The sequence below is a fragment of the Symphodus melops genome (assembly GCF_947650265.1).
Source record: "Symphodus melops genome assembly, chromosome: 15".
Lineage (NCBI taxonomy): Eukaryota > Metazoa > Chordata > Actinopteri > Labriformes > Labridae > Symphodus > Symphodus melops.
The window spans coordinates 4,543,814-4,566,917 of NC_136705.1; the positions used below are offsets into that span (position 1 = coordinate 4,543,814).

General features: G+C 42.0%; 1 protein-coding gene across 1 annotated transcript in view; it reads right to left on the reverse strand.

Moving 5' to 3' along the window:
• The window catches only part of ttc27 (tetratricopeptide repeat domain 27), a 68,747-nt gene extending 45,941 nt beyond the window's left edge, over nt 1-22,806 (reverse strand). The window contains exons 1-7 of the mRNA XM_079363148.1: nt 22,505-22,806; nt 14,843-15,029; nt 11,946-12,069; nt 9,832-9,972; nt 7,750-7,852; nt 3,477-3,635; nt 3,192-3,331 (exon numbers count right to left, since the gene is read on the reverse strand). Coding sequence (XP_079219274.1) covers nt 3,192-3,331; nt 3,477-3,635; nt 7,750-7,852; nt 9,832-9,972; nt 11,946-12,069; nt 14,843-15,029; nt 22,505-22,595 — 945 coding nt within the window. The 5' untranslated portion in view covers nt 22,596-22,806. The remainder of the gene's footprint in view (nt 1-3,191; nt 3,332-3,476; nt 3,636-7,749; nt 7,853-9,831; nt 9,973-11,945; nt 12,070-14,842; nt 15,030-22,504) is intronic.
• Nucleotides 22,807-23,104: the final 298 nt, after the last annotated feature.

The window sequence follows — 23,104 nt, forward strand, 5'->3', positions numbered from 1 at the left end:
GCCCAGTCGAGCACAGAGGATGAATATCATCTTGTTGTGTTTTTCATTTAAAGAGAAAGTTGTATGCAAGCTGTGCCATGTTAACGAGGTTTATAACCACATTCAGCATGGCATGTGGACATCAACCTGCAAGGAAGAGAAAAGGCTGCTGGTGAAAGTGACTGCTCACATTAGCCACAATTGTTTTGACCATTTTTGACTTTGGACTAGTTCAGCATCTGAATTCAAATTTGTGTTTATTCAACAGGAAAATCAGTGGCTGGGAATATTCCCTGTTTTCTCGATTTTCACATTGACAATGGGTTTACTGATAATGGGTTTACTGATAATGGGTTTACTGATAATGGCTGCTGTGAGAGGAACTTCAGACTTCACCCAGAGATGTTTGAGCCTTAATTTGCACGTTTAATATAATACATTTTTCACAGTGAAACAATAAAAAGGTACATTGGATAATAGCATACACTGCAAGGAGGACTAAAGGAGTCTGCAGGAGAGTTATTGACCATACAGGTACCCAAAATAGAACTTGTGTAGAGAGAGAAAATGCACAGAAGGGATGAATGAGAGACTTATGAGGCATGACGGGAGGGAAATTAGACTATCACAGTGATGTGAGGGTGTGTGGGATTGTTCAAAGGTGTACGGGTTTAAAGAAACTAAAAGCACATCTATTCCTCTGAGCGCACTCTGAAACACTGACAATGACCATTCTTCTCTTTTCTGCTGCTTGATGCTAGATGGGCAGCGTACGTGTCAGCACACTGTGGTGGGTGTTGGACGAGCACTTCATCATGAAGTGGTTGACATTGTCTGTGTACGCCGCTTGAAAGCAGCTGTGCGAAACGACAAGAAGTAATTCCGAGCAACAAAATGATTTGTTTTTTCATCAGTACACTATGACAGAGAAAAGAAAGAACATTCTGTCACTGAATTTGTCCATGCATTATTTTAACCTCCGTTTATTGAGAATCACATGATCTGCATGTTTTCCCTGAGGTCATCAACATGGCCACAGCCACACGTCTCTGAGTTTAGTTTCATTATTTCAGTAGGTGATCAGTTGAATTGTTAACACGGTTCCACATTACAGAAACGACAACAAACTGGGGAATTATCCAACATGAATAAACGGATGAAAAAAAAAATATATATGACTCAAACAAGAGCAAAACCAAGTTGCTTGTTAAGGACAATGTCAACAGCAGAGGCACTTTGGTTTTCTAAATGTGTCCAAAGCAGCAAGAAAACTGAAGATTTGCCGATTTATTTTAACTCAGTTTGTTAGGATTCCTCCCTCGCTGTCGTCCTGCCCTCATAGCATGAATACCGCTGTGTCCTAGAGGCAGATTTAGGGCAAGGTAGGCAACTGATTTGGGGCCCCAGGCCAGTCGGGGCCCCACTAAAGCTGAGAAACTTAAAAACCGCAGCAGTAATTTAAAAACGTGCAAATTTCACAATGACTGGGAACCACCCTAATGGGCCTCATTTGACAGCACTACTTGGCTTCTCGTGTATTCTTCCTGCGATGCAATAAACTAAAAGGGGAAAAAAGTATGATCTATTTGGGAGTGAAAATAACACAGGAAGTACAATGTAAATAATGATTGATCAATATATTATTTTACATGCACTCAGAAGGGACCAACATCCTATTCTGTTGAAGTACTCAAAATCGGTCTTGAAATCTAAAGTACTTTTACTCTTCTTGTCTCGGTTTCAGATTGGACAGAGTCTGGATTTTAACTCACTGACATGCTGTGTGTCTTTACTGTGATTAGAAGGAAAACAGCCCTTTATAAAACAACGAATGCCGTCAATAAATCACGGTGAGGGCCAAAACCTTCTCGATGTTACGGTCTAAGTGAGAGACACGCAAAGATTTTTCAGCGATATTGGTCTTGGTGTTGACTCAGTCTCAATCCTTAAATGTCTTGGTCTTCCCTCGGTCTCAGAGTGTTCGGCTCTCTGGTGTGTCTTGGTTAGTGTGGTCTTGACTATGACTGTATCTATAACAAACATTACCCACCCAGCTATCTTCCTTTGGCTGATAACATGTTTTTGATCCAGGGATTAAAAGACAAATTAATATCTTTTTGGGTTTGTTGGTAATAGATTAGTAGTGATTGTAATTATTACATTTGATGACTGTGGGTTGAACGCAGGCTTCATTTATTCCCTCTTTGATTCCTTCCTACAGTCCCTTCATCACACAGACTTTTTTTAACTTAAGAACAGATGATGACCTTGCATTTAGTGAATTCATTCCTGGATGTTATTGATCTTTATTGATACATGGTGTGTTCACTTTTAGTGGGATGCTAACTGAACCTGACATGCTTAGGCTGAACCTGATCTATGGTTTGAAACAACGATAAATGGTAGAGAGTAACACATGATGAAGTGGGTCAACAGTAGCAACAGACTCCAGGTGGTATTAAGGGTCCAGAGGTGGACATCTCCCCCTGCTGATGATGCCGGGGATTACAAATGATTTGCCCCAAGCTGAACATTCTGGGCAGCTGATCTCACAACACCTGGATCTGAGCTTTACCATTAACATGGGTAACAATGTTGAACAACAGGGAGCAACAAGGAAAGGGTCAATTCAGTGAGGTGTCAGTTACTTTGTCTATATAGCTACCAAATTCTGATCAGTTCCTTCGACAGTCCAAATGGATGCTGGGGCCAAAATAAAAAAAAAAATAAACATTTTCTTCCAAGTGTAGATTCTTCTAAAGTAATTCAACAAGATCACATATTCAGATAAAATCAGGTAATCCATTCCTGTTTCTAATCTGGATAAAGTCTTCAGCTTGTGTTGTTCAAAAACTTTAGAGGAGGATTACGATTTCTTTGATCAAAAAGTCGGAATAAAGCTGAACTCAGTAGAGGGCTGAATTCAGACTGTTACAGGGAAAATGTAAAAAAAAAAAAAAAATTATTGGAGAGATAACAAATCATAAGAAAGTAGTTGATATCATTAAGCTATTACTTATAAATATATTTTGCATATTTACAATTCTCCAATTCAGATAGATGCAGCTTGGTGAAACTACTGCGGGCGCCCTTGCAGACGAGGAAAACTCATTTTACTCTGATTACAGCAAAGTGCAGCCTCCACATTGGAAAAATAACATGAGTTAGCCTGAGACGATACAGAAACAAAAGGGGATAACAGAAAGGGATACCTTGGGCAGCCTGGACAGAGGCGTGGGTGTGGGAGTGGCTTCATCCTCCGTCTGCTGGGGTTGGTCCTGCTTTCTCTTCACCTCCAAGATGAGCTGAGCCAAGTACTTTTGCTGGAAATGGGTCCGTTTGCCAAGAGCACCTTGTTTGATCAGAAACAAAATCAGTTTATGCATTCAGTCCAGGAACCTCAGGAAGAACATGATAAGGCATGACAGCCTCTTTTTTTGTCCGAGTGCAATCTCAGTGACTCAATTCATCCCATACACCGATGCAGCTCTACATACCAGTCATGTTTATGTCCAGCCCTGAGAGCTCCTCGGCCTTCTTCATGTGTTCCTTTGCAGGCTTGTACTCATAGTACGTCAGGTTGGTGTAGACACACTCCAGGTGGAACTGGATTGCCAGGTTTTTATGCTCCGACAACAAAGACTGGCATTTGAGCACTGTAAAACAGGACAAAGATTTTTTTTTTTTTTTATCACTACACACCATCCATAAGAACTGAGTACAGCTGCTACAGCTTGAAGAGACACGTTCAAAAGGCAAACATGGAGGTGACAGTGAGGCACAATGAAAGCCTGTTCTCTTATCTGCCTCTTGGAGCTGCACGTCTCCTCCCTTTCTCTTTCCTTCTGATCTGATTATTACTTCGGCCTCAATGAAGGCACCGTCACACAGGCTGAGAGAGATTATCCAGCAGGAGGAAGAGGCAGGGAGCTGGTTTATTATACATGATGAGAAATCACACACTTTCATTCCTATTCAAGATTAATGAAGATAACCACCGGGAGTGGATATAGAGAGAGACATTTACATGCAACACGTCTGTGCAACCTTTAGCAGGATGTTTCATACTGCAGGCAGAGGAACAGGGCCAGACTCATCATTTAACACCTTAAAGAAGAAGCTTTGATTTATTGTAGAATTTCAACTTCTGTCCAGCAAATGTTGAGAAGCTGTTTTTTCTCTGTGTTGCAGTTACACATTGGGAGCATCAATTTTTTTATACATATTTATTGATACCATATTAAGACTCCTTAAGAATCAACACCTTCAACCACACCTCCACTTTTCTTTTATTTGGTGGGAAGATTTGTTTGATTTGATTTGTAATAGCTCGGAAAACAATCACATTTCTCCAACAAACATTCTATTTATTCAAGTCTCTCAACAAAAACTACATTTTCGTTTTTCTTGACATTACATCTGAACACATCTCAGTGCATTTTATTAACCGTAACCTAATAGCCATTTTACTGACCCTACCCTGAACACATATACTGTGAGGAAGTATTTGAACACCCTGCAATTTAGCAAATTATATATTATATAAATTATTATTATATCAAACAATTTAATTATTAATATTATTATGCTGCAAAAATGTTGTTTTGTCCCTTTCCTAGTGAAATTAGACTTCCAGCCAGGGAGCACTGAAAACACTGATTAGGTTGATCTAGACTAAGGTTGCTTTTTAAAGTCAGAAATCTTCTATTGGGAATAACGGAAATTTATGGAAATTAAGGGGAATTTATGGGAATAAACCGTGAATTTGGGTTGGGGAGTAAGGGAAAATGTATTTTTGAATAATCTTGATAACTTAACTAAATTCTTCCTTTCTTATCAACGAACAATGAGAATACTGACATGTGTTAAATCAGAACCTTCAGAAGTATCTCAGCCCATTCATGCTCATTCACACACACCCAACCTTCTGTTTGAGAGACGACTAACTCTACATACTGAGCCGCCCCACACACAGCACAGAGTTGGGTGTCATGGCATGTCCTTTTATTCATTCAGCCACTGACTTTCGACCAAGGACACAACTGTAAAGTTGTGGACTGCAGAGAAGTTAAACAGAAAATCATTAGTCATAAATTTAACAATGTTAAGAAAAAAAAGATTCCTAAAAGGTAAAATTACTGCAGAACTACAAGTAAAGTTTTAGATTTCCTATCAACTACAATGGTCAGATTTTGCGAAACAATAATATTTTGGCTTTTGGCTAAATAAAAAATATATTTTTTTTCTATTCAATCAGCACAACATCAAGTAACTAAACTGTAATGTAGAGCTTCTTATCTTTGGAAAACATTTAGACAGAATCAAACTAAGCTAGGGAAGTCTCAGCAGAGAAACAGTTGCCTTTATAGTTTTCAAACAGAATGAGGACATATACAAGAGACATTCACAAGTTTGTCTCACTGTGGGTAATTAAACAGTTCCTTGAATGCTGCAGAGGATTAGATGTGAAACAAAGAAACGCTCAGTCAGTCAGCGTTCTTCTCACAACACGTACTTAATTAAAACTGTCAGGCTCTTAATGAGCAGTATGAGGAAAAAGACAGCAACACTTTCCCTACTGAGTGAAATCTCACACCCAAAGCAAACATGATTGCAGCACCCACCCAAAGAAGCTTCGGGTAAAACAGATCTGCATGCTTCCCCCCCTCACTTCTCTCCCCGCGTCACTCGTAAAAGGATTGTGTGGCTAACTGCTCCTCTGGAATATGGATGGGCCAGTTTTTGTAGCCTGCACGTACTGCTCACCCTTCACACTCTGTTAACCATCACACAACAGACTGCACTCCGACAAACACTCCCACTCCCTCCAAACAAGAAAACAATAAACCTACAGCCAGCAGCTTTCCAAAAAGGACAGAAGACAAAACTCAAATGAAACAAACATCTTAAATGCCCTTTAATAAAAACCCTGCTGGTGGATCCAAACGCTAAAAAAAGAAATTCCTGAAGAGGGGATTAAATCAGCACAGTGAGATATGAAATGTTCTCTCAACCACACACTGTTATTGTCATGAAAATAAACAATCGCCTCAGAGCTAATTTCATTTTTTAGCGCATTGTGGCTCGATGCCACAGTTTAAGAAAGCATCACAGGGAGACTGAGGCCAGGCCTGACAGAGTGAATTTACGCTGTGTGAGACTAATGCCTGATGAACAAGTGTGTGTGTGTGTGTGTGTGTGTGTGTGTGTGTGTGTGTGTGTGTGTGTGTGTGTGTGTCATTAATATTTCAGGTTTAACACTTTTGTTTGGGAACAACAAAAAGAAACGCATCCTACTGCCAGTCATCATATTCACAATCGTCACAAAGCAGCAGTCAGGAGATAAACATCTCATTGACAGACACTGGCCGGGTGCAGAGCGAAGAACACAATCACAAACTGCAGCAAAAGTTTAGAGATGCCGAGAACATGATCAGGATTTTAAAGTCGCTTGAATGAGTCTTACAGACAGAATGTTTTTGAACAAATTGTTTTACACACTGCTGACGCTTATTCAAAGAAAACAAGTCAGTGTTTTTCCATAGTATCTCATGTCAGTGACAGAGTCGATGAATTGCTGCATGTCTTCCATTGTTGGTTTTGTTTGTGTAGCGTTTTTCTCCTTTGTTGAGTTTATTAGTTAGCGGTTAGCGGTTAGCTGTTAGCTGCTAACATCTGACGCTATTTACATAGCGGCTATCGTCATTCGGCTTACACACCGCCTACCAAATAGGGCATGAGTGGCTGTGGAAACGCAAACAGGATCAGGCTTAATCGAACCAAACCGTACCGGACTGTACAGATCCGTACCGGACTGCTGTGTGGAAACGGGGCTTAACGGATCCCACTCAGCTGTGGAATTCTGATATCGTCTCTCTCCGCTTTAGCGCCGTTAAACAAAGGTTAACACGTTTTCTTGACTGAAAACCAACTGCAGTATCAAATCACTTAATTAGTACATCATCAGTACCAAGAAAACAAGAATACAACAGTGTATATCACGTACAGCGCTGGCCAGATATTGAAAACATATCCTCAAAAGTCTCATCTTTTCCATGGAAAATGGTTTTAAATAAAAGTTTGGCAGCATTTAGAAACATGAGAGACTAAATGTGCATGATGTGATCTCATCAGAAAATTCAGACTACAAATGGATTCTAGTTAATGGTTGCGTGAAGGGAGGAGAGTTGTCATTCTTATTATGGTATTCATATGGACAAAAAATCAGTGGTGGTCTTTACTGATCATGATTTAAAATCTTAAACGTTTTAAACGTTTTGAGATCAAGACAGATCACATATCAACAGTAACCCCTCGTCACTCCTTCTCCCAGAATATACCAAGAAGTACTTCAGGTTTTACACAGGAGGTGACATGTAGCAAATCTGTATAAATGGTTTTCATCAAATACAACCACTAAGTCCATTTGTCAGGCTGAAGGGTTTTTACACTTTGTGTTGAACATGAACATCACACTCATAAAACGTCGGCAGGTCTAAACATTATTTAGCACTAAAAAGGATTCTGTCTGCTCTAAATGGCAGTGATGAAACATGATGTGCCGCTGCAGAAAGGACAAGTTGAAAACAAAGATTTAAGACTCCTTTTAAAATCTTGTAGGAAACACAAACAAAGCTGTAAGTAGGTGAGCAGTAATCTCGACCTCAGCTCTGCTAAGGCACCATAAACTAATATAGAAGAAGCAGATAACAGACAACAGTGACTCCATTTGAAATAACGTAGCAAACTAACCAGGTTCAAACTACACACCTTTGTCCATGCTGCTTTTGGCCAATTCAAGGAGTTGTGGAGAACAGGCCTCGAGGATTTGCTGATGCAGGTTGATGTAATGTAGAGTCCACCAGGGCAGCAGCTGGAGAAAAAAACATGAGGAAAAGAACTGAAGAAGAATATATGGAACTATAGTTCACTCAAGCTTTCAAACTATTTGGCCTGTAAGTGTGTGACGCTATGGTAATGTTAGCTTAAAGGTCACGTATTACATATTTAATTCATTGAAAGTTAATTTAATTTAAATTCATTTAAATTTTTTTATCATTGCAGCTCAAGGTTTTCATACTATTTCAACATTTTGTTCTAATTTTGATCTAATTTCACTTCGTGGTCAAATGGGTAAAAGCGATATTGAAGTGTTGCATATCAAGACGTGTGTTTGGTGGTCTTTCTTTATTTGACAAAATGTGGAGTTATGCAGCATCTTAGCTCAGATGGAACATGCTTAGGTTAATGCATAAACACAAAATGTTGCTCCTGAGGCTCCTTAAGCACAAATAAAACACAAACAACCCAAGTGGTGCATGTGGGAACAAAGTGCTGACCGCACTCTAAAAAACAGCTAACTCCTTTGCTTTTTTTTTGCGTCTGACCAGAACACAAAGCGGCAGGGTGAAAAAAATAAGATGGCTTGGAGCCATGTAAGCGCTGCACTTCCTTTTAACACCCAAACAGCCTCACTCCTTGTCCCGTCCCGTTCAGCACTGGGAGAGTGGAAGTGAACCATGTAAAAGAGCTTATTTGTGTGTCGGGGAGGATATCTCCCGCCTCCTTTTCAATGCAAGATGACCCCATCCTCTGGTGCGTGCTTACATGGAAGTTTAATTGTCTGTCTCAGCGAATCAATATCCTCCAGCCCGCACACACACGCTCTAACAGAGCATGTTCACATGTATATTCATCATGTCAGCATACACGTGTTCACCTGTCTCCTAACCTGCCTCCATATTTACTGTTGTGCAATGGGCCGTGAGCAGCTGCCGGAGGGGAGTGGAATATGTTTTTTGGATACAGATGGGGAGAGTGAAAAACATCAGGAGTGCTGCTTCAGTGATGCACTTTAAGCCAACACTAAACGCTGGACCACCCCAACTCCCCGCCGCTCAAAAGGAGAATGGTGTTGGTAATTAAATCCCTTATCTCTCGTTAGCATTTAAAGAGGAAAGTAGCACTTAATCACCTGTAGCTGGAGAGCGTTGTTGCGCTTGTGTCCACACGTCAACAGCTGATATGTGATGCAAAGCACGTCCTCTGATATCAGGAGAACAATGATTTCCTGCCCTATGCGACTTCACGTTAATTTGCTCTTATGAGGATTTGACTTATAGAGAGCTGAGGCCAAGTGTTCAGCATCTACTTAAATTACTTTTCTGCATTTAGTCGTTTACATGGAGCTCAGACTGAACAAAGAGAGAGCCACTAAACTGAAAAATCTATTTTGCTAAACCTACCATTTATAATTAAGTCTCACGATTTTGCCCCCAAAAAAATAGCATGATTATTCATGACCTGAGGGGAATCTACCAAATGAACAGGGCACAGCATGGTTAGCACGCACGCCTCACAAACAAAGGCTGGAGTCCTTGCAGCACGTGGACCAGGTCAAATCAAACCTGCTCCTTTCCCACATGATATTCCCTGATCAATCAGCCCCGGATTTTCGACTCCATCCTCTGTCCTATCCCTAGATTTTCAATGACTACTTCATCACTAAATTCACTTTTGGACGTTTCCGAGGAAAGAAATTGATTCTGGTGATTGTGCATCTTTAGAGTAAAAGTAAAATTGTATGGAAAAATGTTTACAGATTGATCCATGTTGACGAGCGGCACAAGCTCAAGCAGGAGCAGCGGGATGGGCAGGAACGTCTCCTTCCCCGTCGTGACGCAGACCACAGCAGCTGATAATCACTCAGGTTATTCATGTAAAGGGTTCATTGAGTATTTTACAGAAAGGTCTTCCACATTTCACCACAACATTTAAGTATAGGTCCAGCTACAGGGACCTATGCTACTATAAAACGAGATTCTAAAATAGGCCTGATCGTGGCAGCCTTACCTGGAGGTTGTCCATCTTGGAAGAGCACTTGGTGAGAATAACTCTGGCCAGCAGGAGGAGGAAGGGATTGGCCACCAGGCTGTAAACAGACTCTCCATCCAGGAGCAGGCTGGAGTGGATGGTCTCAGCCAGCGTCTGTTTCTGTCAGTAAAGAAAGGTTGATGCGAGTTAAGTCATCTCTGTTCAAAAGGAACGATTTTCTTTCAAGGATAGTTTTCTGAGAGGAGCATCACTTTGGCTCGATATTGGGATTTTATTGAGGAGCTGCAGAAGAACCAAAAGGTTCACTGTGTTCCTCTCTCAGGTGTCCAGCACATGGAGCCGTCTCTAAGTCACCTGATGTCAAACTGTAAGGCCAAACATGGAAGGAGGAAATCTAATTTCAGCGCACACTGACAAAGATTTAGTCATGCCTCTTCTCCACAACAATCCAGTAATCCACATCTCTTTCACAAAAGTCACTTTGACCTGTGATAACGGGAACGCACGTTCCCAATGAAAACCACTGAAAGACGGAGCAACGCTCGACTCCGGTATCTCAGTAAGCCTTCAGAGAGCAACGATGACCCCCCCCCTCCCACCACATGCACCTTCTACAGGGGCCCCAGTGTCCTGACCAGCTGCATCACTGTACAGGAACTGCACCACCCACAACCGCAAGACGCGTTTCGTTTTTGTCCACCAGACGCACATAAAAGGTCACCATTTCCTCCTTCTGGCTTCGTGTCGGTGAACAACAACTACTGGGAGAAATATCTGTCACTTCAGCAGCTAAATGCTCATGATGGTTCACCGCCGCCGTGTTTATGAACAGCTTCATAACCGGACATATGCTGAGAGCTCTGCAGAGTGAACCAGGAATATGAAAGTGCTAGTCAACGTTTAAACAGCGAGTATCTCCTGGTTTACATTCTGAATAAAGAACTTTTTATTTCTGTATCCATATTATCCACATTTGTCTGTGAAGGTCGGTCATCCAGGTGGCCATAATTCAAAGCTTGCTCTGAGAGGAAACTGGACTGACACATTTCTCCATGGTGATTATTAAAACGGAGCCGGACCAGCATGCTCTCTGTTCTGTGAAGTATATTCTTTGTCTTTCTCTCCTTGATGAATCAAATCCACACACAAAAAAGCTTTGCCATGTTTGTCCTCCTTCACCTGTGCTGTCATGCATATACAGACTTCCTGCTTTACAACACAAGCTCCTCGATGTGACAGCACAGATAAATTATTGATGCCAAAGGGATTACTTTGATAAAAGAAATGGCCCTCTCTTCTGGTGTAATGGGAGTGTGAAAGCAATATTCTGCTCTCCGTGCGGCACTGCCTCCTCTACCTGATGTAATGAGGACCCCAGAGATGCTTCATTACTGGGCAGTGGGCACTTCTCTCTTTCGGGCGTGGCTCTGGCCTGGCTCACTTTACACACAGACATAAATTGTTGGGTTTTTTTTTTTACAAGGCTCAGCAAAGACACAAGTCGTCCGTAGGGAAAATTACTGGCTAGAATTGATACCCTCAGCACACAGATGAAACATATATCACTTTTTTTTATTATTATTATATTCAGGTGAAATAAGTATCTGTGGAGCAGCTTTAAAATTCACTGTGTTTTGTTCACATGGATTAGCAGCCGACTAATCTGTCTGAAGGGTGAAACAAAAACGTGACGCTAACAGCTGGTAACTTAGTTACGACTTCGATCCTCCTCGCAGGTTAAATGTGGTTCTACATTACTTCAGATGACTGGTTATGTACATGCCAGTTTAAACTGTAACAGCTCCGTTACCTGCAGCTAAGCCCTCAAGAGAGATAAACAGCATTTGACCGACATAGTGAGCTCGGATTGTAAAAAATAATAATTAGTTTAAATGACCATAATTCTGGTGTCGACTAGCAAGGGTACCATGAGCATCAACTTTAAAAACAATAATAATAATAAACCTAGAAGTTTGATTGTTGTGATTTCAATTAATACTACATTGTAAAACAGTGTTACACAAACAGTAAAATATGCATTACTATGAACGTTTAACGAGCTAATACGATGTCAGCAGACGTAATTGATGTGAGAACTGAAGTGAGGAGAGATTGGCGAGATGGTGTCCTACCTGAGGGGAGAGCAGGGCTGAAGGCAGCAGGTCAGAGAGATGGATGGAGGCCGGAGGACCAGTCCAGTTACTCTGTGCAAACAGGTGGAGGCAGGAGACAGCCAGAGCCATCACCAGCAGCTCCCTGCAACAGGACAAACCAGACACAGCGGAGTTAGAGGAGAGAAGCACAGGTCAATATAGATGAGCTCGAAATGAGACTTAAAGAACAGAAACACACTTAAATAATAATAATGTTTTTATTCTTCTGTAAAGTGACCTTAAGGCGCCCATAGATTAAATGTATTATTAAAAACACTTTATGGTGCTGAATATGTTTAGCATAATCCTCATAAATAACATTTTTCAACAAAATAAAACAACCAGATTCCAGGCAAATACACTTGAATATCTATGCTATTCCTCCATCACAGGCACACTGCACACTTACCTTACTGTAGGGCTATTGAGGCCACGCCCCCTACATGCACTGTGCACTCCTACGTCACATGCACAGGTGATTTCTAGAACCCTGGACCTGACTTTGAGCCCAGAGAGAAACACATCTTAGCTACATAAAGAGAAGTAATCTTTGGTGATATTATGGGGTAACATATTTTCAAAATGTGAATCTGTTGAATGTTTGCCGTTTAATTGAATTATTTATGAATGTCTGCTAAGATCAAAACATGTTTATATGTATTCTTGGATATGATATCGTTCAATTAAATTACCTTCAATTTCCAGTTAATTCCCATAACTTCCCATGTAAATGTTCCAATTTTGATTATTTCCAAACTTCCCACGCTCCCAAGTTTCCGGTAAATGTCTGCAAACTTTCCGAGCTCTATACAACCCCTAGTACTGAATGATGCTCATAGAAGTTTCTCGAAAGGAAGAGTGAAAAGTCTTTTCCTGCTGCCTTCCCCTGCACATAATTAGTGTTTTAAAAAAAAGAGAAATACAGCAGACATGCTTTGCTGCTTTTCTATTAGGCTGAGAGAGTGATGGAAGGTGATGGAAGAGAGGGAAAGGATCCAATCATGAAGAGGAGGAGGAGAAATGTGTGCTGCATTCAACACAGAGAGAGAGAGAGAGAGAGAGAGAGAGAGAGAGAGAGAGAGAGAGAGAGGAGAGAGAGAGAGAGAGAGAGAGAGAGAGGGGAGAGAGAGAGAGAGAGAGGAGAGAGAGAGAGAGAGAGAGGAGAGAGAGAGAGAGAGGAGAGAGAGGAGAGAGAGAGAGGAGAGAGAGAGGAGACAGAGAGAGAGGAGAGAGAGAGAGAGAGAGGGGAGAGAGAGATGTTAAGCTGTCCTTATTAAAAATTAATAATTCATGACAATAGGAATAAAGGCGGTGAAATAAGAATGAATCACACAACTGGGAAAAGCTTTGTGCCACGCTCAACTACTCCCACCAACAGAACCCACCTCATCAGGTAATAGTGGAGATTTAATTAACGCGCTGGCTTCAATAGCTAACTGTTGCTATCAGCTGGCTAGTGCTAGCCCCGCTGACACAGCAAGGCAGGAATCTGGGGCTCATATTGATCCATACGTTGGCATGGAGACTGTTGTGCTGCTGGGCATGCAGAGGTGGAAACCAAGCAGAACTGAAGAGGGTAAACTGGGGAGCCAGCAGGACCGGACGTGCGTGTGCGGTACCGTTTCGTGTTTGATCTAAGACGATTGTCACGACTCCGTTTGGCAACACTACCTTGTTGCCAACCATAAACTATAAAACATGGTTGTAGTATCAGTGGCACCATTTTGGAAATATTGTGTGTATCCAAATATAGGAGAACATTTAAAGAAGCACTACGTCACAGTACAAGGAGGCACAGCTGCAGACTATCTAACTTTCTGTTGTTCTGGAAACAGACAAAGAGATGGAGTCTCTTGGAAAACTGCTCCAACCACCTGTTGATAAACTCGACCACACCCTAATTATGTAAATGAATTCATGACGATTAGCCTTAATATAATAAAACTGATAAGTTAAAAAACATCTCTTAAAGTACTTAAGAGTGGGTTAGAGGCCTCAAACTCAATATGACGCTAATACACTGTTCTGATTGGATCTAGTTGAACACTTCACAACTGGTCCAAATGATGTCATTATTGGTCGAAAACCTATGAAACATTGCAATGTGCTAACCATCTAACAATCCATCCGCAGGGCATCATTTGTCATTTTCCATAAAGATTCAAACACTGATCGAGTCCTACCACCTTGCTGTCTGGGTGGATTGTTATTATAAAAAGGAAGTGTGTTCAACCCCTTTTCAAATTGAAGCATCTATCCAGAGGACAATAAACTCGTTACTCACTCAGCCTTACATTTCAAAGACTTCATACATGGTGAAATAAAAATCACAGGGACTAAACTTAAAGAGAAGGAGCGTCGTCATGGAAACATAGATGTGGTTAAATGTTCATCCCTAAGAGAGTGCCATAAAGACATAGCAGGCAGCTACACTGACTGATGTACTCACTTCTGTTACTTCACCATCAGAACTGTAGTGACACAGAAGTGAACTCCACCAGGGACAAAAAAAAAAAAAAGAAGCAGCTTTTGTTGCTTTTTAAAGCCTTTAATTCCTCACACTGATGTTTTTAAAATAACATGACAATCAAACTGAAGAGATAAGAATACAGCTTCAGCTCCATTTCATGGAAAGATCGTCGCGATGACTAAACGTTACAAACTCTGCAGCTCCGCTCAGAAAGGACTCGATCACAAGCATGGCTCACATTGTGAAGGATTACTGTCAAACGGCTTCGTGCCACGATGCTGGCTGCAGTCTCACTAAAAGTTAGGACCAGTTTTGGGGACTCGCCCAGCTGCCTAAGCCAGTTAAGACGTGTTTATAAAATCCCGCAGCTGATGTGACAGCTTGTGTACTCCCCTGCTGTGTTTACCTGTTGGTCTGGTCGTCGCTGGCTCCACAGGTCAGGTACAACAGGACCCGTCTCTCCAGGTAGGCCTCGATGTCCTCGTTCTCGCTGCTGCTGCTGCCATCTCCAGTGAGCAGGTCTGAGACCTGGTGGCTCAGCAGAACCGCCTCAAAGTCCCCCTCCATCAAAGACTCCAGCAGGGAGCCGGCTTCTGAAAGCACACAGGTTGCAATGAGTTCACGTTAGCTTGCTGGTGCTCTAATGCGTGTGGTCACATGAAAACAAAGTCGTCTCACACGTTGGAAACATAAAACGGCTCAGAGCTGCTTGGACACGCGACTTTTCCAGTGACTTTCGAGCACTGCGTCAAAGTCAAACTCTGACGTCAAGCCCGATCAAATAGTTCCATCTTTTAACACTCCCCGACACAATGAACCACAACAGCTCACCTGCTGTTAAGAGCCGTTTTAATCCCAATACGAGCGCAGGAACGTCCTCAAATGCAGCCAAACATGCATTAGGAGTTTTATCAGAAATCAATCCAAAACATTACAAATTCCAGATTTATCAATAAATGATTAAACACAGCAGCGGTGCGGTGATGGCACTATTATGTTTTTAAATCTGTCTTTCTCCGATGCCACAGTGGTCTTAACGCGCCAGCTGCTATTATTGGCCCAGATTGTATTTGATCGTGAGCTTATATTAAAGTTGGGAGTCATTTCGTTGACAAAGTTATATCGTGCATATCTGCCGACTTCTCTTCCTCCTAAAAGCAAAAGGACGGAGAGTTCAAAACCGTCATCTGACAGGCCCCATCACAGCGGGCGCTATACTGGGCGCTATCTTAGGTCTGTAGTGCGTTCTCTCCTCGGTCCTCACTCCTCAGCTGAACCAGCAGGAGCTCCAGACCCGCCATGTTAAGGATCGTTCCCAAAGCTCCTATGAGTGAAACGAGGAGAGAGGAGGGAGATCCGCGAGGATACAGGAGAGGAGTCTTTTCACTGACAGACACGCCCCCTTCTCGTACATCACTCATTGATTGGACGCTGCAGCGGATCGGACTTCAGTGAAACTTCTCAACATGAGGCAGAGTTTCATACCGGAGAAAAGACGGACATCAAAAAGACGCTAACGGGACAGTCGGACATTTAAACAGACCATAAGAATCTGTTTTTAACGAGTCGGTCTGACATGAGCTGGGACGAAAAAGTGTCTGAAGCATCAGTTCTATAAAATCAATACTTTAGAGTGTAGGACGATTTCTCAGCACATTTGATTTTTGATTCACTGTCAAACAGTCTGTTAATATGAAGCGTTCAAATGAAAAGATCATAAATTATTCCTTCATTATCGTTTTCCGTTCATGATCCCTCAGACAGTTCGTTGGAATTCGTGATGAGAAACTTTAAAAGCGATGAATTAAAACCTGAAACGTCATGAATCAAATGAATAAAGTGTTTGACGAAAGGTCGTGTCGTGTGCACTCGTCATCTTAGCTTACCTTCCAAACATGAAGGTCCTGCCTCTGTCTGACAACCGCCACACTTCTCTATTTGTTACCGTGTCACGTGATGCCTGTCTGAGTAATTACGCATCATGTGACACCTCAGCGTATTATTGATCATTCAAATCTCCGGACATACCAATTAGTTATGATCTGAAGTTGATGTTCTGGATTCTTCATTTTTCAACAGCAGAGGCTGCAGCTTGCTTAAAAAACGGCATTAATAAAACATTTACATTGATTAACAACTCAAGTCAGGTTTGACACCCTCTCCATTATATACCAAATCTAATATGAAATAAAGCTGACAATTAATCTGACTGGGGGAAAGAAAGGCTGTGTGTTAAAGCAACATCAGTGATCTTTGTTTCTAAATCGAGGGGATTGAGAAAACTGCTCTTCATGTCTTTATTCTAATTTCCAACGCAGCCCTACAAAAGCTGGCTGGAGAGGTTGAGGAAAAATAAAGCGCCGCACTCCACCCCAAAGTTCAGGCCAAACTCGACGAATCCATCGCCCCTCATTTGTCACGTATTATTGTGCCGTGATTCTTAATCTAACGCCATATTCTCATTAAGCCAACGAGCATGCTGGAACTATTCCCCACAGATGAGGCGTACAATGTGTGAGCGTTTGTTGGTGAGCTGACACTCCCACAGCATTGCACGCTCTGTTGCTGAGGAGGACCAGCTGAGGAGGGCCAATGGTGTGTTGCTGGAAAATGTTGATTTATGAAAGGACGGAGGAAAAGGCTGCCGGGCCGCTGCTTCCACACCAGAAAATAATTGTGTTGCTCGTGTGCTCGGTTCAACATCTCCCCTCCTTTCATTAGCTTTTTATTTGAGGAGGGAGACTGGCTTGGCTCATTAGCATTGATTGCTTTCTGTTCCCTTGGTGGAGAGAACTGAGGGAACGGGGAGGCTGCTGGTGTTCTGAGCTGCATGTCAAAGTCTCTATGATAGTCTTTAGAAAGGAAAAGGTGAGAACAGAAAATAATCCTTCATCCAGAACAGCGAGGGGGAAAAGCTCCCAAACTCATTCTTGATGATCTTTTCTTTTCCGAAAACGCCTCTTTTAAGAAACAAGGACAATGTTCAGCCAATTTCAAATGCTCAAAAATAATAAGCAATCCCTTTTGGCTGCTTCGGGATTTTAAACACATTCCACCTGACTGGCTGAGCTTCATAAACAACGTTTACTACACTTATTACAAACAACATCACGAGCCCCAAAATCTTCCCAGCTTTATTTCCTGTTGCCGAGGACGATGGGTTTTTAATCAAAGGAGTGAAACCGCCTACCCTTCTGTTTTCTGTTATGTAATAAATCACAGTATCTCTGGAATGGTTGAGAGGTTGCAGATTGTAATGTCTCCTGAGCCGTGAACAAGAAGGGTGCTTCTGGACTTCAGAGAACAAACTGCATCAGCTCTTTGGTTGTTGTTTTTTTTTTCCCCCATTCGGAAATGTGCAGTCAAAAAATAAATAAATAAAATCTTTATAATCCTGCAAAAAATGTAAAAAAAAATAAATAAAAATGGTCGTGGTTTACTAGAGAATTTTGAGTGAAAAAACAGCCACCTGCCAGGTCAATAACAGCACTTTGAGAACAGTGTGAGCCCCGACTGATAGACTGAACAAAACTCTTCAGAGCTAAAGCGTTCCAAGCACTCGATGTTACACCATAGACTGCTTGACTGAAGCAGGAAGCTTCACAGCCAGTTTGTTATGAAGTCCATCTGCATCAAGCTGAAAAAACTAAACTGGTTGTCTGACATATCGCACAGACATTTCAGACAAGATTAAGATTTGGGGTTGTCGTGTTCTTCTGTTGTTCCTTCTATCCGAGCGCTCACACTGACCATCTGTACTGTGCCGTACTCGATCACTATTCCCCCACTGTCCAGCACGGCCCGCGGTCACACTGCATCAGGACTAACCGAGCCAGAGTACAATTACCTCTTGGACATGATGTTGTAACACAAGACATGCATGCTTTATGTCATTATGAAGCGTGCTCGCTTTACAAACAGAAAAAACAAAAAGGGATGCACGAGTCAGCTTCTTATTTAGAGTCACTTTAAATCAGCTAAACAGCCTTACATTAATTCAACAAATAAAAGAGACACCCGGTCGAGTCCGAGTCTGCACATCGGAGAACAACACACAGAACATCAAAAGCTACTTTGTGACTTCTTTTGAGTGATTTCAGTGGATGCAGCCATAAAACTCGGGGTTTCTGCGTAATGAAGGCTGCCAGCGCGTGCTTGTCCTCGTGCTTCATGGTGTACCGTATAAGCACACGTCTCTGAAGCGTGCCAGAGCCAAGCAAGTGTACCGTGTCTGAGCACACGGAACGGAGCGCTCACACCGGCCAAACGAACTGGACGTTCGGGGCGAAGCGTGCTCGGGCCACAGGACAGATGGTGACCTCACCTCAGAACCAGCATTAACGTTTTAAGAGCGCTGAGCTCCAGTAGCTCGGAGCTGCGTGCAAACCGATGAACCTTGGCTTCCTGATCCGGTCACAGGCTCAACAGTTTTCCTTATATGGAACACCGCGGAGTTTCGAAGACGCTCTGACCAACTTGTCCAGCCATCAAAATCAGGCCCCGCCCATTTTTCCTGCATCCAACACCTCAACTTCTCGGACAACTTCTTCAACGTTATGCGTTACAATGAATATTTCCTTTTTGGCCGCTACACCGGCCTAACGTCTTCAGGTGTCGATCTTACTTTATAAATGCTGCTCACTCCCAACTTTGGATTCTGTCAGGGTGAGAAACTCAGAGAGCCACATCCTCACATTTCTAGCCCACTTAAGGCAGTCACGTGATCCCTTAACTGCACCCTTGGCTTCATTAAGCAATTGTGGGGTGACTGACTGGTGTTGTAAAGAAGATGTGGAGATTTTCATCTCCCTGCTGGTCTAATGAAACCCGGGGGCTGCCATAATAGCAGAGTGAGACGGGAGGGAGAGGATGAGGCTCAGGAAGGGCTCCGGCTTTATGAGGGAGAAAATGAAAGCCTGAGGCATGGCCACATGTTTAATGACATTTCAGCTACTCTTCAGGTCTACCGATGAAATGGCAGCAATTATGGAAAACAAGGCAGAGGCCCTCAAATTAGTCCATAATTCATAAAGGTTCAGTCAATGAGCTGCAGTTAATAAGGCAATGGTGAATAGATTTTGCAAACGCGTAAAGCAATGACCAATACGCAACCAGGATGAAGGATCCGGAATGTCTCATATACGTAGATACTGCAGCCTGGAAGCTGAGAGTGGAAGCCAGTTCTCACTTGGAAAGAGCTCAGAGTCACGGTCTGCTGGTTTCTCCTTCCGCTCTATAGCTGGTCGGGTTGACTGAGCCTTAATGAGTTTCATTAAACTTCAATCAGTTTCATTAGTCTGGGTTTAATCTGGATTTTTTTTTTTTTTTTATTGTTCCTCATCAGCTGCATGCTGCCTAAGAGGCTTTTCACACCAGAAATAAAACAGGACCAAAATGGAAAACAATAACTACAGATCTCGTGGTTTAAAGTGGAGACAATATCACTATTCAACTTCACTTTCAGACCGGAAATTGTAAATTAAAGAGAAACAAATGTATAAAAAACCTAAACCTATACTGTGTATGTTACACATAACATAACACGTAGCACGTAACACGTAACATGTATACAATAGGCAAAAAGATTGTTTTCAATAAATACTTTACAGTTACATCAACCTTAAGTCCATTTTTATTGAGAAAGTATTTTTAAAAATCAGAGTCATATGAGAAGCTGCATCATTTCAATAAGAGCATTTATTTGTGACTTTATTGGTCCGTTTACTCATCATCATCATCATCATCATCGTCAATAGTTTCACCTGCTGAGCCGTCTCCTCTCCTGCACTTTAATATACGTATCACTGATCTTTGCTCTATATCAATACTGCTCACTTACAACTGTTCATCTACTCCAGCAAAGTTACATTTAGTTAAACATGACTTACAAATAGTTCATTTCTTTTTGACTAGTTGGAATATTTAAGTTAAATCATGGAGTCCATATTGTTCTTTTTTTTTTTATATATATATATATATATATTTTTTGTGCTTTTCTACTTTGTATTCCTATGATATTGTTTTGTGACTAACATTGTGTGTTTGATTGTCCTGTTGCTTTAACACCTCAATCTCCCAGCTTGGAATCAATAAAGAGCATCCATCCATCTATAAGTTACCAAACTATGAGCGAGGAACGTTGGAGGGCGACGCATTGACTCATAGATCCAGAGTTACATCCAGTAACCAAACACGGCGCTCTGTGTAAGTGTGCAGCCACAGACTACAGCAGGCTGCTACCTTACTGACCATTAGAGCTCAAACTGTTCTTCAATTCTTCTATCAAATCGAGTAACTTGGTTTCAACTTGCCAGGAGGCTTCTTTTAAATCCACACCACACTGTGGAAACCCACGTAGTACTTTCTGTGTGGAAGTTATGGAGGCTGATTTATGTGCATCTTCTGCGTTTCTCTGTACCTGATCACGTGTTCCCACCGAGGGCGAGTTTTCGTCTTTGACACAATCACACTGACTGGCACTCATCTCTTTTATGGTTCGTCTCAGACGCAGTGCCAGCATATGAATTCCGTCTGAGCCTGAGGAAATGACAACCGTTTCCTTTTCATATATTGTATTTTATTACGTTCCTTTCAAAGACACTGCTCTGAGACTTTGACCATAGGCAGGTGCTTTTTAATTCCCCCACCGCCTTTAATATTTGATTAGACTAAAGCACGCTGCTCTATTATTACAAAAACTCTATGGATGCACACAGATGAAGAAAAAACACTGTTTTGGTGCAGCAGCATTTTGCACTGCCACACCGGCTTCATTATTCAACACCATATGGTCGCCGCTTTAGAAATACAAAAATGACTTTTATAATTCACTACATCATGACTAGAACACAAATAATGCAATCTTTACACTTCTAATGTGGACAAGACACCGATGGTTTTATTTTACCGATCTTTAATTGCGTTCACTTTAACCTTTCTTTTTTTCTTTTAATCTCATGGTACAGTAACTTTACAGTGCAGTTAATAAAGCCAGCAGCTTTCCTTGTCTGATACCTGGAACAGACAAATTGTGAGGAAAACAAAGATCTTGTCCAGCTCTGAGCTTCCTCTCCTGGTCAGAGGTTCAGGCTGCAGGGCCGAGAGCAACACATCCAAACTTTCATTTGTTCCTTGTGCAGTGAATCTTTAATCCTTGACCACACTTTTAACAAACAACATGTGCTGTTAATCAAATGTCCCTTCAAAAGGGGCAATAGAGAGAGAGAGAGAGAGAGAGAGAGAACTAGTGGGCATACTGAGTAATGTCAGCTATTTAAGAAAGTCCTGGTCCCTCTGACAGATGTGAGGGCGAAGCTGCTCGACGCTCTGCAGCTGCACGCAGAGAAGACGTCATCGTGCCAGACTTCAAATCGCAAAAACCAGTAAAAAAAACAACAACAACAACAAAAACAGCTTTAGTTGACTTGCATGACAACACTTTGGTTTGCATCAGCAGAAAGAAGACTTCGCGAAGCCAGCCATGTCTGTACGTCAAATGGATGATTAAATCAGTCGCGGGTCATGTTTGGCTTACAGACTGGGGAAACTTCAGCTAATGGGTGGATAATGGAAAAGTCTAAAGTTTATATAATATTCAAATTAACTAAAAAAAACAAGGGTGCTGCGTATGCCGAAGAGTGACAACATGCATCATTCACACTCGTTATCAAGCACAACACCATTTGATATTGCTCTGATCAAAACGGGACAATAATTCAAAATTGAATCAAACTTGCATGGGCTCTGGTCCACACGAGAGAGAGGACGGCACGTATCATCCCGCTCTCTATAAGCACATATTACACGCATGGGATTTATTGCCACTGTATCACCTTCAGGTAAATGTCCCTTTGCGCTAACATTAAACCGCTGTCATTAAAAGCAGAAAAGGTGAACACGGTTACCGTGAGTTTCATCAGCGGGTAAAAGCCTCGGTTTCCCCCCCGCTCCGCCGAAGTGGCACTTTGCATAAGCGACCTGAGACTGTCACAGTGCCGGGGATCCTAATGCTATCGTCGGGTAAGATGACGAGCAGGTGACGGTCTTAAAAAGCTCCGCATAGACTCACCTGCAGCCCCGGAGATGTTCTGCTTCCATCCCGCTGCCTCGCTCGGTGTGAGGAAGCCTCGGAGGACGGGGATCTCCACGTCCAGCGGCATCACTCAAAGTGAAGAAGGAGCTTTCCGTCTTCGGTCCCGACTGTCCCGACTGTCCCGGATCAAACCCGAAGAGTAATCGCTTTAATAATGATCCGAGTCGTTGTGTCTCTATCACATATAAAACGTTTATTCCCACCCATGTGGTTCAAGTGGCATCAGTGAGCAGCCATGACAGATGCGCATGGCATTGTGGGAAATGTGATGAAGGCGTGCACAGAGCATGTGGCCAGTGATTCACTGTTTCATTTAAAGGCATGTAGTCAACATGCACTTTATATGGGCTCTGTTTAATACTGTTACATTAAGATTTGCACTCGCTGCTAAAGTGTTACTACACTGCAAAACCTAAAATAAATCAAATAAAGATAATTATTTCTCAACACTTTTTATTATCCACGTTTACCTGACAAGTGCTGAAAAAACACATTATATTGAGATATTTTGTTGCCAATGGCAGATTAAAAAAAAGCACATTTTACTTACGTTTAGTGAAAAGAAATTAGACTAAT